Source organism: Anopheles maculipalpis, chromosome 2RL (genome assembly GCF_943734695.1).
Source record: "Anopheles maculipalpis chromosome 2RL, idAnoMacuDA_375_x, whole genome shotgun sequence".
In the NCBI taxonomy this organism is placed as follows: Eukaryota; Metazoa; Arthropoda; class Insecta; order Diptera; family Culicidae; genus Anopheles; species Anopheles maculipalpis.
In genome coordinates this window covers 83,417,601-83,431,411 of record NC_064871.1, presented here as the reverse complement: position 1 = coordinate 83,431,411, position 13,811 = coordinate 83,417,601, and the positions used below count along the sequence as shown (strand labels likewise).

The 13,811-nt window shown below is 46.6% G+C and overlaps 5 protein-coding genes across 6 annotated transcripts in view; 2 read left to right on the top strand and 3 right to left on the bottom strand.

Annotated features, from left to right (window-relative positions):
* The window catches only part of LOC126568278 (eukaryotic translation initiation factor 3 subunit M), a 464,890-nt gene that overhangs the window by 14,556 nt on the left and 436,523 nt on the right, over positions 1–13,811 (top strand). The gene's annotated exons all lie outside the window — the stretch shown is intronic.
* LOC126567924 (cysteine--tRNA ligase, cytoplasmic) lies at positions 572–3,011 on the bottom strand. Its single transcript, XM_050224290.1, has 2 exons — positions 1,275–3,011; positions 572–1,075 (listed from the first exon to the last, which is right to left on the bottom strand). Exons 1-2 carry the CDS (start codon positions 3,006–3,008, stop codon positions 572–574), a joined length of 2,238 nt encoding a protein of 745 aa, XP_050080247.1. The 5' UTR covers positions 3,009–3,011.
* On the top strand, positions 4,297–5,384 carry LOC126568528 (60S ribosomal protein L18a). Its single transcript, XM_050225023.1, has 3 exons — positions 4,297–4,411; positions 4,750–5,106; positions 5,190–5,384. The coding sequence occupies exons 1-3, from the start codon at positions 4,394–4,396 to the stop codon at positions 5,346–5,348; spliced, it is 534 nt and encodes a 177-aa protein (XP_050080980.1). The 5' UTR covers positions 4,297–4,393; the 3' UTR covers positions 5,349–5,384.
* LOC126567969 (uncharacterized) lies at positions 6,557–9,090 on the bottom strand. Its single transcript, XM_050224355.1, has 5 exons — positions 8,968–9,090; positions 8,730–8,768; positions 8,281–8,552; positions 6,772–8,201; positions 6,557–6,696 (listed from the first exon to the last, which is right to left on the bottom strand). The coding sequence occupies exons 1-5, from the start codon at positions 9,076–9,078 to the stop codon at positions 6,557–6,559; spliced, it is 1,992 nt and encodes a 663-aa protein (XP_050080312.1). The 5' UTR covers positions 9,079–9,090.
* Positions 11,415–13,274, bottom strand: LOC126568128 (aarF domain-containing kinase 1). Its single transcript, XM_050224545.1, has 2 exons — positions 12,060–13,274; positions 11,415–11,756 (listed from the first exon to the last, which is right to left on the bottom strand). The coding sequence occupies exons 1-2, from the start codon at positions 13,272–13,274 to the stop codon at positions 11,415–11,417; spliced, it is 1,557 nt and encodes a 518-aa protein (XP_050080502.1).

Sequence of the window (13,811 nt, the reverse complement as noted above, 5' to 3'; positions counted from 1 at the left end):
AATTTTCCCTTTTGTCTTTGAATAATGTTTCCTCCTGAAAAAAAAAACTAACTACCTCCAACCACATTTGTTTTCTCTCTAAACCGTTTCGATCGATCCTGACGTGTTCGCGATTGTGTTGTGAAGCTCCAAATAGTTACAGCAGGACAAGACGAAAGAGAGAGCGAGATTCCGGATCGATAGAACGAGAAAAACCGCGTCCAAAAAGCAGGCAAAAGTTGAGTGTTAGTTATCTGTATCCAACAAGGAATCCTCGAGAAAAGAATTCGTCCACTGCCGACAACGGACGGACGGGCAAGTTTAGGTTGTAGTAGCAGCTGTGTAGTGGCGTATCCTTTTTCCAGCGATTAAAATCGTGCGCATACTAAGTAACGTGTTATGTTATATACGCTCCCTGGCATGTATAAGAAACTATATATTAAACCCAAGCAAAGAAGGTTAAAGAAAATGTGAACGAAAACAAAAACACACGATCAAACGGAGCTTGTTTTAGAGCATCATCCGAAGGGACACATAGTAAATGCAATTTATTTTCCCTCTTAGCAACATTTCACCGCTAGTTCACTCACTACTAGTTCGATTCCTTCGAGGCCAAATATTCCTGGTAGCGTTTCTCTTGTGCCTGTTGCAGCTTTTGCAACTTTTTCAGCTGACCCTTGCTCACTTCCTTCCCTTCGGTATCGTGCGTCGGTAGGCCGGTCGCTTCATCAAACGCCGAATACTTGTCCGTCTCGCTGCGGAACATGTCGATCGGGTTGATCTTACGCTGGGCATCCTTTGCGGCCTGTGCTGCAGCTGCTTCCGCCTTTTTGCGTTCCTTTTCGGCCGCTTTGCGGTTCTCTTCGGCACGTTTGGCTTCCCGTTCGCGGAGTAAAACTTCGGCAGGTACTAGCTTTAGGGCGGCCGGAGCACCTTCCCGATCCTCGAGCCGAACACCGAGCCCGGGCAATACATCGTCACGTAGCTGATCGCAGAGCTGCAGAATTTCGGTCGCTTTAATGCCTCGGGCTTGCTCGCGGACAGCGTTCCGGAACTCGGCTAACGCTTGCAGGTAAGGCATAACGGTTTGTTCGAGCTGGAGGTGAAAAATATAAAAATCTTCTTTAGAAAACTGTAAAACGTGGTCTACACGAAGCGCTACTCTGATTTCATGTTTCTAAATGCTGTCGATTTTTGGACACATTTCAATGCAAAACTCACAGCATTTTTCCCCAAAAAAAGGAGATGCGCTTTATGTGACCACCGTAATTATAAAAAAAAAATTATCTACTTACATCTCCAGTCATTCCAGCTCCCTCACCAGCCGCTCCCGAACTTATCGGGAATCCAATACCACCACGTGGAGCACTAATGGCGCCGAACGTATGCAACAGGTCCGTGCAGTAGCTAGCAACACGGCGCAACAGCAGCGCATTAAAGCCCGTCGATCGGTGAGCCTTAATGTACACGTTGCATGCGGACACGAGCCCTCGCATCACATCCAGCGCAGTTCTCGTATCGACATTATCACAAAGCGCTTCATGAATGGCGGCACGGCCATCGGCAAACTTTTGCTGCAGTTCCGCTTCCGCCGATCCCCACCGATCGAACGCATCCCGGGCCGGACCAGTCTGCACGTGACGTGTCAGATCCTTCACGTTGAGGAAAAATTCGTTCAAGAACCGTTCATACTGGACGGCCATTTCCATCGTGTTGTCCGAATAGTCGAGCGTGTCCTTCCACGAGTGGAGCAGAAACGCTAGTCGCAGCTGCGTGGCGGTGTGTTTCTCCAGTGCCTGCTGGATTGTGACGAAATTCTTCAACGATTTCGACATCTTGCAACCAGCGATCGTAAGATGGCCGGTATGGAGGAAGTACTTCACCCACTCGGCACTTCCATCATGCGCTTCACTTTGTGCCAGCTCGTTATCATGGTGCGGGAACTTCAAGTCAACGCCCCCGGTATGGATGTCCAGATAATCGCCGCAAATGTCCGATGCCATCGCGGAACATTCGATGTGCCATCCGGGTCGTCCATGACCCCAAGGACTGTCCCACCAAGGTTCACCAGCCTTACTGCTTTTCCACAGTGCGAAATCATTCGGCGATCGTTTCTCCGTCAACCGATCCGCACCAACACTCAGGTCTCCTTCACCTTCCTGCAGCTGTTTCGCATCACCGTAAGCTTCCGGAACTAGCTTCGCGTAATGATGCTGCTCCCGACGATCGAACCCAGCCACATCAAAGTACACCGACCCATTCGCTTCGTACGCCAATCCGTTCGCAATGATCTTCTCAATGTACGTGATGATTTGCGGCACATACTCACTGACACGTGTCAGGACATCCGGTTGGAGCACGTTGAGCGCTGCCATATCCTTGTGGAACGCATCCTCCCAATAGCGTGGTAACGTTTCAAAGATTGCGTTCTCCGTTACCGACGAACCCTGCTTACTATCGAGCAGATCCGCCAGTGGATCCTTTGAATCCTGCAGAAACTGATCCTGCGCTTGCCGAATCCGACCGTCATCGCCTTCCTTCACCGCGAGCGAAAGATTGTCCACGGCCACTGTTAGCTTCTCCAGCATACGGTCCATCATTGTCTTTTTGTCCGCATCGGTCGTACGTCCAACATTCGCCCGGAACGTTGCCATCACCTCCCTGCTATCGTCTAGCAACCGTTCCAGTGGCATATCCTTGGCCCGTTCCAGATACTGCTCGTACAGGTAGTTCTGGCGTGCGCGCTTAATAATCTTATCGTCGATGTCGGTAATGTTCATCACGTACAGCACGTTGTACCCGAAGTAATCACTCAACACACGGCGCAAAATGTCGAAACTTATGTACGACCGGGCATGTCCCATATGGGACGCATCGTACACGGTTGGGCCGCAGCTGTACCAGTGCACATTTCGACCGTCGCGCGGCACAAACGGTTCTTTCCGGCGGGTTAAACTGTTGTACAGGTGTAGCTTTGGGCCGGGTTTTTCTTCCGGTGCTTGCCACGTCGGTTGTACACGTTTTGCCATGTTTTTTTTTTTTCTTTTCTGGCAAAGTAAGTTTTCAAGCTCCTGGAAAAGTAACGCACACGCGAAAATGTGTTGTAAAAATCAGATCAAGAGGCTTTTGCTCACGAGAAAACAAGATGCAATCCGTGTTGGTATTTGCCTAATCCCGCGGGGCTAAGGAAAACAGATCTTTCGTATGCAGCTCCCACCCACTTTCGTACGCCTCTTCGCTCGCTGACACATCCACAACAAGAACGCCAACTGTCATCCACCCAAGGCACCAAATAACGCCGGTAACGCCAGACCCAGGCAACAGGAAAATTAGTTTCTCATCTCCATGTACATTCAAAAAATCTCAAAAGACGAATTATATGCTATTTTAGCTATTTGCCATCCGAACGGGACAAAAATAACACCTGCTATTCCATTTGACAGATATTTTCCATTCAAAATGAAATCAGAATTATGCATGCTGAATCCAATTTTCCATCCGGATTCGCATACTGAAATTCGACATTTTGAGTCCGTCAAACGTGTGGGTTGCATTTATTATTTTCTACATGTACCGGACATATGTATATAGTTTTAAAGTTCTGTCTACCTTTATTTCGTACCACAGTCACAAACATTCTTAACTGCTGCCTCGTACAGCAGCAATCGATCCACCCGCTCTGGCAGCCGAACTCCATCGTTGAGTCCAGCGCTGTCTAGCGTTAAAGCGAGGAACATATTCATGGAAATTTGACGACGCAGTGATCGTTGCTGTGGGCGAGAGGAAATACACATCGTCACCGTTTGTCATCATCGATTGATCTTGAACTTCGTGTAAGATGTGGGTAAGACGTGTCGTCTTACCCTGGAGCTTGATTCAGGCACGTTTGAACTCTGATCGAGTTTGACAAAAAACGGTGAGTGGAAACTGCTAAGTCCCGGCGAAGCGCAGGAAAGAAGGAAAACTGAGGAAGGTTAGAAAAGGAGCAGAAAAGTTTGCAATCGAAGACATTTGTCCTCGAGATCATGGAGAACGGGAATGCAATAGCTCTTTGAAACTGCTGCATTTTTCTATCATAGAGCAAAATGGACAGGAGATATTAGAGCAAAGTTCACGGTGTGGAAAACGATTCCCATTGATTTGAATTTATTTTTATTAATTTAGTTTGGTTGTGCTCTGAGTGATTATTGTGCAATCAAATCACTTTGCACAATTTTTAAACAATTTAATTTTTATTCTTTGTTTTTATGTTAATTTTTGCACAAAAAACAATAAATTTAAATTTTAAGCACACATGGCAACACTGCGACGCCACCTATCAGTTTGACGTTTCGCGTCTTCAAATGTCAACGCCAGTTCAAGGTGCCGCTGTCAAAGTCCTTTTCCGTTTCCTCTTTAACGAAGCGCAGTCAAGATGAAAGCTAAGGGATTGGTAAATTTCTGTTTTTCTTATAATTTTACGTAAATTCACAGTGAAAGGGGTGCAAATTTCGATGAAAATAAGTGCTGCTCGTTAGCTGCCAGTGAAGGATGGTGTTTGTTAGGGTTAATTACAGCAGATTTAGCCCGTTTTAGGGACTTGTGTTCATCAGTCGGCAAAGTGACAGCGGGTCAGCCGTATCATCATCAGCCACAGGAGGAGCATGTTGTGTTGACTGGCAGCAATTTTGGGCGAACAGCAACGGCAAACATGCATCGATATTTGCGCCACCCTTTTCCCCTTTTGATGGACAACCAACTAACTCTCTTGTTTTGGTTTTATAATTTTAGCTGAAAGAATACCAGGTGATCGGGCGCAAGCTGCCCTCGGAGAAGGAGAAGAACCCTCCACTGTTCAAGATGCACATCTTCGCCCCGGACCACATTGTGGCCAAGTCGCGCTTCTGGTACTTCCTGCGTCAGCTGCGCAAGTTCAAGAAGGGAACCGGCGAGATTGTGTCGGTGAAGCGCATCATGGAGAAGACGCCGCTGAAGGTGAAGAACTTCGGCATCTGGTTGCGTTACGATTCGCGTTCCGGTACGCACAACATGTACCGCGAGTACCGTGATCTGACCGTTGGTGGTGCCGTCACGCAGTGCTACAGTGACATGGCTTCCCGCCATCGTGCCCGTGCCCATTCGATCCAGGTACGCTTACTAACTGTCCGCAGTGAGGCTCAAATCAACATAATAACATTTTCTTTCTACGTTCTATTCGTTTTTGTTTGTAGATCATCAAGGTGGAAGCGATCGCTGCATCCAAGACGCGTCGCGCACACATCAAGCAGTTCCACAACTCGAAGATCCGATTCCCGCTGGCCCAGCGATACCACCACAAGCGCTACCGGAAGCTGTTCTCTTACCGTCGTCCGGTCACCTTCTTCCAGTAAGCAGCAGCATTATTATTGGTGTAAGACCCTCAATCGGTCAACACACCCTCTCCATCACACGTACAAAAACGGTGGAAAAGCAACAAAACAACTTGGTCCTCCTGTGTGTGGGGTACATTTGCTAAGTGTGCTTTCGCGTGTGGCAGTGCTTTCTTGGTGTGTTTGTGTGCACCCGCGAGTGCTCAACGTGTGGTGTGTGATAATGCAGCGATTCTTCTGGGATTTCGTGTGTACAACAAAACGACTGAGCGAATATTTTTTGTTTGTTTGCTCGGTAAAATATTCTTAATTGCGCCTCCAACACGATCTCGGGGGCGGCTGCTGCAGTCCAATATTGTGGAATGGGAAGGAAGGAGAGAATAAAAAAAGAGTAAGGCGAAGAAATAATGGGTGTTTTCTTCATGTCTGTGAAGAGAAGCATGAGAACAGTGTGTGATCCTTAGCATGCTGTGAAAAATGTTCGAAAAAGATGTTGACACATATGTTAACATGCCAACCATGTTAGTATTTTGTTGTCTTATTGTTGAGACGGTAGTGTACTGTTGTAGTGGTTCAAAATGACAAGAAAGAAATAATTCGTTCGTTACCTATAAATTCATCTTGCTCATACTCATATTTTTGACTCCCCATTACATTTCGTCACTAGAGACGAAGAAATTGTGGAAGAACAATCTGTGTGGAGAAGCTGTTATTCGATGTGACCATGGTGGATAAACGACTTCCGAGGTCACGTCGGCCATCTAATTGCTTATTAGATTACTGGAACCACGTAGTTAGATAGTAAGTCCTCACTCCAGGGAAACGATTCGGATGCACTTACTATCAGGTTGACTGGTAAATTGAGCCAAAGAAGCCCAGCATTAGTAACCCAAGACCCTCTAGAGCTCGTATCAAATCGCCCAGAAAAAGTCAGATCATCAGAAGAGCCTCTAGCTTGTACTTAAAATTAAATTTCAAAAAGGTATTTTCACGATCGATTCATGTGTTAGGTTTGATTAAATCAAAATCATTTACGATTTTATTCCACTACAATTAGTGGCAAGCGTTAGTGGTGGTCGTATATGTTAAAGCGTAGACGATACTAATTCTTTCCAATATACAATACTTTAAATGGGGAAAATGTCCCCAAAACACAAACAAAGCTTTATATCTTAACATAAAATTAATTTTTTTAAAGAGTCTAGTTTAAAGGACGCCGATATCCCTGATCATTTATCGTCCGACACGAGACACACCGGGCAGAGGTTATCCCGCTGACGGTACGCATCGGACTGTTCATCGATGGTGTGGCAGTTGAGATGATAAATGTTGTAACAGTTCGTACAAGCGCCCAGCTCATCCGTTGTTCCTAGGAGAAATTAAAAATAAGCCCAATCCACATTAGCTGATCATCGGCTACAAGAGAGCAAAATGGCGCTCTTACCACTTTTAAAACACACAAAGCATGCTCGTTTATCCATGGCGGCAAAAATGTTGGCAGGTTGTGGCCGTTGATGGTGGTGATGTTGATGGCGTGCGACTGTTGTTGATGGGTTGCTGTTGGAGCTGCTCCCAGCAATCGCAGGGAGTGTCGATTGCTTCCGCTTCTTCGCAACAGCGACCGGAGGTGAGTAAAGAATCGGACGCTGATGTGTCCGCTTAGTGGCACGCACTACCTGATACTGTTGCTGCTGTTCGTAATAGTCCAGCTTGCCGTAATGGAAATCTTTCCGCTCGGTACTGTAACAGCTGCGACGCTTGCGTTCTCGTTTGCGTTCCTTAAGGGCTCGCGCTTCTTCCGGTGTGTGAAGTCCAAAGTAGCGCAAAAACGTATCCTGCTCCATTTCGTAGATGCTGGTAAGGGTCGGTATGGCCGCTTCTCCCGGGTCGTTTAGTAGCAGTGGCGGATATTCGGTCGAGGATGAACGACGATCGCAAGAATCTTCCGAATGCTGTCGAGCGGTGTTACCCCAGGTCGGTGTGGATGAGCGAGAATTCGGGGAAGATCCTGAAGAACGCGAGTAGGATGAATGCTTGACGAGTTTGCTTACACCCGGCACTGGGCCAGGAGCACGCTTGGGACCTTTTTGTGCTAAGCTAGCCGAACTTGGTCGTCCATGGCCTCGCTTCTGTTTTTTAAGCGCCTGCAGAAGATTGCTACGGCCACGGCGTACCGCAGCTGAAGTTGCCATCGCCTCCAGTTGATGTTGCTGCCCCTGCTCCTCGTCCTCACCCGATTCCAACGGATCCACCAGCTCGTTCGGTTTAGCCTTTTCCGCTTCTATCCGCTTCGAGGCACGCTTCTGCTGATGTGCAACGACGGCTGCTGTCGCAACGGTCGTCTTTAGACCGACCGGAACCGAGGCACGTCGTGCACGGATTTGTTCCAGCTTTGCCGCGGACAGATATTTGGCCGCTTTGGGCGGACGCCCTGGACATCCGGGCACCCATGCACCGAGCAGCAAACTTTCTTCCGGATCATCGTCTGACGATGCTTCCTTCGATGGCGGCGGGTCGTCGGGAATCTTTTGCTTCTTCTCTCCCTTCGGCTTAGCATCATTAAAGTGCGATTGCTTCTTGCCAGCGATGTCAGCAAAATGACGGTTGTCTTGAGACGGAAGGACCGTGGGCTTTCGCTTCAAAAGCGGCTGAAAGCTCGTGCTTGTTTTCGTATACATTTTAGCGGAAGTAGTTTTTGCTTGCTTTTTGTATCTTGTAGCGTCCGACAAGGTCATAATAGGGTTCCCGCGAGACTCTTCGTCTTCCTCGTCGCCATCATTCTCATTTTCGTCGGACGGCAGGTCGAGTGGATCGAGCGGTTCCGATTTTAATGGTTCTTTCTTCACAACGACTGATCCGAGGATGGTTTCCAGACTGCCAAGGAAAGATAGGAAAAATAAATGTTATAGTATTGGCTAGTCCGGATAGGACATCCGATCCTTCCAATACACACCTATACTTTTGCGCCAGTTCCGTTGCATTCCGGCGCTGGGATATGTGTTTTGGAGCAGTCGAAATAACGACCGTTTCGTGGTGATTTGCTAGCTGGCGCGTTACAAACCCATACAGTAGATCGTCGCACAGCGTAACGAGATGTTTCGATTGGACAGTCATCTGGAAGCGTTTAACCCGTTCGGATAGCTGCCGAACCAGCCCTTCCTGTTCCTGTCCGATCGAGAGCATTTCCCGTTCCAGCTCCAACATGTACTGTTTCACTTTTGGACGCTGGCGAGGGGGAGAGAGATGATTCATGATGATGAAGAAAGTACATATAAAATTACATCGCAGCAGGCAGAGAGAAGTACGAAAAAGGGTCATCAGAACTGCTTCTTGAAAGTGACAGTTGCTAGGAATTTTGTATCACTCGTCGGTTCATATAAAAATAATAAACGTCCATCTTACCTGGTGCATCGGTAAATTATTGATTTTTGAAGCCAAAACCTGTCCCAGACGAGCGGCAGCGCGTAATCGTGAAATTAGAAAAGAAAATAATAAACGGGAAAATGTTGTAAGATTTGGTACAAATTAGACGATAGGGCAAGATGTCGCATTTTTGTGAAATTGTCTACGGTTCAAAGGAACCAATTACAAAACCGTGAAATCCGGCCACTTTCCTCCCCCGTGGTTCGTTATGACTTACCTGATGCTGGAAAACACAGTCCCGCAAAGCTCGCTGCAGATAGGTGATGCTTAGCGAAAGTTCTTCCGGGATGGAAAATTCTTTTATCAGTTCCCACTGTTTCTTCTGCATGATTACGGAGCAAAAATAATTCCTCCTCTGTGTCTGTCCTGGTTGCTGCTGCTACTCAGTTGAGGAAAAATTTTTGCTTCCAAAACCGTCTGTTATTATTGGCCTGCCAGCGGCGGTATGTAAACAGTAAACCCTTCCCCACCGGAAAAACGGATAAGTACAATGAATGGGAAAATACACAAATTTGTGATTCCGTTCCGTTTACAACAGAAACAAAATTATGAACGGGCGGATGCGAATAAGTTCTTTCGCGGTTTTTCTTTCGATTCCAAACTGTCAAACACCGTATTCGTCGTGAATCGGGCCCTTTCGTTTGACAGGAAACTGTGAAGAAGAGGAAGAAGAAGAAGAGCTCAACCAATAATGCCATGCTGTTTTATTTGAAAATTTGTTCGGAACAATATGCAAAATAGTGTGGTGGAAAGGGAGTTTGGTATATAGGAGTAAGCGAAAAGGGGGTTGCACTCTTTTTTTTACAATCGACACAATTGCAATAATAACATAAAATATTCATTTCTGTTCTTTTAAGCTGTCAAAACGATGCTTTTTTCTTTTGGCTATGCTGGGCTGTGTTTCCTTCTTACGATTTCTCTTATCATGTCGAATAAAACCTTCCAAAAAGGGGTTTTTAGAAGTAGAACCGGCTTTTCTATTCTTACTGTCTGCTCTTCTATCTTGATAATACAAGTACAGGTACCAAGCAGGAGTCTCTTCGATTTCTATTGCACGATTTTCTGTGTGGAACATTTTGAATGTAACGTCAGCTGAAAATGAGCTTTTTCAAAGGTTCTTCTTTCTGTTCGCTCTCTGTTGGTGTTGTAAAATCGAGACGTATTTTATTTTCGTCTTTTGCCTATATTTCTAGTGGAGAACGTTAAAGGTGCTAACTGGTTCATCTACATACTCATGGCCAACTGAGGAAGAAAGAAACTAACAGAAGTACATAAGGTGTTCAAGAAAGTACTCCTTGGTTTCGTAGCACGATGGACACCTGATAAGTTGCTAGTCTCGGAGACTCCATTTTTGTATGTCGCTGTTCGGCAGAATTGTTCAATATTATGTCCCTTTCGACTAGAATCAACATACCTGCGAAGAAGGAGACAACTGCTAATTTGTCAGAATGTATGTAATGCAGTAGAAATACATTTTTATAATTTTTCTTCTGCGCAAGGCCACTCCAACTTCACAGCTCCGTACAGCGTTCCTCGGCGAAGGATCCGGAGCGACTCCGTTATTTTTGTACCACTAATTAGGTCCCTGTTTGATAGAATTGTTCGATGATCTTGTCCCTATCGGCTAGAATCCAGGATTGGTTTTTTACCATCCCCATAATTCTGGTACTGTCTATTAGATGTTGTACATATCTTTTGTATGTACGCCTGCCAACGCTGCCAAGCACACACTGGATGTGAAGTAATCATGTGGAACGATACAGAACCTCGATAAAAACTGAACTTATGACTTGGATGACGCAACAACTTTCGCAGTTCGAAGAAATGTTTTCTCACCAATTCGTTAGGGCCAACAGTGGTACAGGACTACACACGACAGAACCGGAGTTCAAATCCCATTCAGAAACCGTTCGTTCGTAATGAAGGACTGACTATCCAACTACGTGGTATCAGCCTGCGTAACTTTGAAAGGTAGTTAAGCCAAGAAGAAATAGACACATACCGTCTATTTCCCCACTAGTTCTTGTAATGTTCTCCGATGCCCAATTTTTTGTTTATCATTCATACAACAATCTTTATTTATTTTCTCACAAACAATTGTAATGCCCATCGAAAAGCAAAGAGTAAAAGTATTTCGGTGCCTTTGCTGCTCTACGTACACTTTATGAACACACTTAATTACCTGGTCGGTATTACCGTACTAGAACTAACCTTGACCCGTACCCGCGCACAATACATACACCCTAAAACTATTCTTCCCGCATTCGTGCGCTAATTAATATTTAACTAATGAAGAAGCCAAGCCAAGCGCTTAACCATATACACTGTTGGCTGTAGCGCGAAATGGTTGTAGGGCCTGTTAGCCTCAGAGGGTGAGGGGTGTTTTTGGTGGGCAAAAAAGGAATAATAAATATCGGTTACACATTATGGTGAAAAAAAAGCGTTACAAAATAGATGCGAAATCATTTCGTTAATTATGTCTGTTTTTTGGAAAAGATGATGCTTAATGACCTGTGCAGCTTCTTACGCGGGATGTTCTCATCCGTTAAAAAAAATTATCCCTGTGCGCGTCACGTTATCTGCAACCTATGCCTCTTCCTGAGTAAGTTTCGAGTGAGTGTGTGGGTGTGTGAAAATGTGTCCTATCCGTCACCTTGCTCCCCTTTACAAGATCATTCTCAGCGCCGACAGTAGATGCAGCGATACGATCCCCCGGTAAAGGTAGTACAGATTTAGCTTCAGTATGCTCCACTGTTCCCGTATGCAGGTCGCTAGCTTGCTCCACGTGTCCGCTGCTGTAAGATACTCCTGGCTACCTATGCTTTTCACACAACACTTGGACATCACCCAGAACGCTGTCATACGGTTCTGGGTGCGAAGTGTAGTTTCTATGCCTCGTATTAGATCGTTCGTCTTCAGCACAAGCAGCATCTGGCGGTCGACCTTCTCGAGCACGTCGGAAATGTGCGGCAGTACGAGTTTGCCTTCGTTTTGGATCAGTTCTTTCTGCAAACAATTTTAAAAGAGGATGGCGTTGTAACTCTGTCTGGGAAAGCTGTTGTTAATAGGGATATCTGTGTATTAACCCTGTCCTAGGCAACCAGAAAATATACTTTGGAGGCTTATCTCTGTTTTATATGTAATTGAATAGCAATACAATATTCTGGCGAAGGTTTCGTTAATTCTTCTTTCTATTAAATTAAACCTGCTCCCTAAATTCCAATTAATTTCTAAGTTATGGATCTTCAAATTTGACATGTTTCGTCGTTATGTTTTTTTCATGTGTTCAAATTTAAAGCTTTAACTTACCTCAGCATCATCCTGCTTCACCTTATCCACCCCATGAATGACCGAATTCCAGGGCCGCCCCGTCACCATACACGCAAACAGCCCCCACATACTACCCTCAACGCCCAGCGCCTGCGCATACTTCTTCATACCGTTCTGATCCACCTGCAGAATGCTCAGCCACAACTTCGAATAGTTGTAACGGAATTTCTCCGTCAGTTCCGCATACAGTCCATGATCGAGCAGCACAATCTCTGTGCCACCGTTCTGCTCGCCGCGCCGCACCAGAATATTGCCCGGATGTGGATCACTGTGCACGAATCCCTTCAGAAAGATCATGTTCGAGTACAGCTGACCGATCTTGTTCGCAATATCGTACGGATCGAGCTTTTCCCGCTGGATGTACTCCAGATCGTTCACCTGGCCACCTTTCGTGTACTCCATCATGAGTACGCGTGGTGTCGTGTACTCCCAGATGACGCCCGGTATCTTAAGCCACCGATAGTGGCGAAACATTTCCTTCACCTTTTCCGCGTTGCGGCCTTCGTTCGCAAAGTCTAGCTCCATCGGCAGGTTGCGCTTCGATTCGTCCACCAACCACTGGAACTTAAAGTCGGGAAAGGCCCACGCGACTAGCTTCACCAACACTTCCATCGTTTTGATGTCGACGATGGAGTTTCCCTTCACGTACGGATGCTGTACCTTGACCGCTACTTCACGCCCATCCCGAAGCGTGGCACGGTGTACCTGTGCCAGGGAAGCCGTCCCGAGCGGTTCCGGATCAAAGGACTCGAACAGGTCGTGTGGATCCACCCGCAAATCTTGTCTTATAACACGATAAAGATCTTCGACAGGATTTTGCGGTGCGTTGCTGTGCAGTACCTTCATCGTGGTAACGTACTCCGGTGGCAGAAGATACTCGAGCGCACCGATATGTTGGCCCACCTTTATGTACACGCCACGGTTTGTGCGGCAGAGTTGAAGTAGTTTTTCAGCGGCCGCTCGATGCGTGTCACTTTTTAGCTTCAGATACTCGGGCGACTTTTTGTCGGGCCATTCGCGGCTGTACAGGTTTGCTTGGTAGGTGGTGGCGATGTCGAATACCGTAGCACCGGCACGCCCTAGCCGTACGATACCGACCGAGTTGAGGTCGTAGTCGTTGGCGTGCAGACTGACGGCCGTCCCCAGTATGGTGCTACCGACGACACCATACTTCAGGACCCTTCGGATGGACATTTTATCGGCTAGGTTTATCTAAAATAGGAAACGGATTGAAAAATACGTTACAAATCACAGCTTCTGGACAATCATCCGAAGGGGCGTTATTTGAGTCCGCAAGGAATCTGGAGAAAGTCCCAATCAGCTGCTGATGAGTGAGTTACTCGTGATGATGAAATCGGTCATCCAAATGCACACACCCACACATACACACTCAAAACACCTCACGCACTTGGGCAGCAAAGGCGCGTACATACGGGAAACACTTACGTAAATAAAAGCAAACACAAAACACCACCAACAACGCGCCCTCCCAACACGTCTTTAACCTACCCTCTGCAACGCTCGATCAATCCGTCACCACCACCGATCCGATGTACCAGGACGTCGTCGTCAGGGATATAAGCGGACCATCCGGACCCGTTGACGACTAGCGCGATAATTCCACGCGGCAACTCTCTCGCGTAAAGATAACGGGAAAGTGGATTCACGCACGTGAAAGCGAACTACCACCCCCCGTGCTTGCGCGATAGTGTGCGTGTGTCTTTTGTTTTC

Coding starts and splice junctions, on each gene's coding strand:
- LOC126568128 (XM_050224545.1), bottom strand. CDS start 13,274: ATGTCCATCCGAAGGGTCCTGAAGTATGGTGTCGTCGGTAGCACCATA. Junction 11,757..12,059: donor TGAAGCAGGATGATGCTGAG/GTAAGTTAAAGC, acceptor AATTGTTTGCAG/AAAGAACTGATCCAAAACGA.
- LOC126568528 (XM_050225023.1), top strand. Junction 5,107..5,189: donor CCCGTGCCCATTCGATCCAG/GTACGCTTACTA, acceptor TTTTGTTTGTAG/ATCATCAAGGTGGAAGCGAT.
- LOC126567924 (XM_050224290.1), bottom strand. CDS start 3,008: ATGGCAAAACGTGTACAACCGACGTGGCAAGCACCGGAAGAAAAACCC. Junction 1,076..1,274: donor GAGCTGGAATGACTGGAGAT/GTAAGTAGATAA, acceptor TTTCACCTCCAG/CTCGAACAAACCGTTATGCC.
- LOC126567969 (XM_050224355.1), bottom strand. CDS start 9,078: ATGCAGAAGAAACAGTGGGAACTGATAAAAGAATTTTCCATCCCGGAA. Junction 8,769..8,967: donor ACTGTGTTTTCCAGCATCAG/GTAAGTCATAAC, acceptor CGTCTGGGACAG/GTTTTGGCTTCAAAAATCAA. Junction 8,553..8,729: donor ATAATTTACCGATGCACCAG/GTAAGATGGACG, acceptor CCCCCTCGCCAG/CGTCCAAAAGTGAAACAGTA.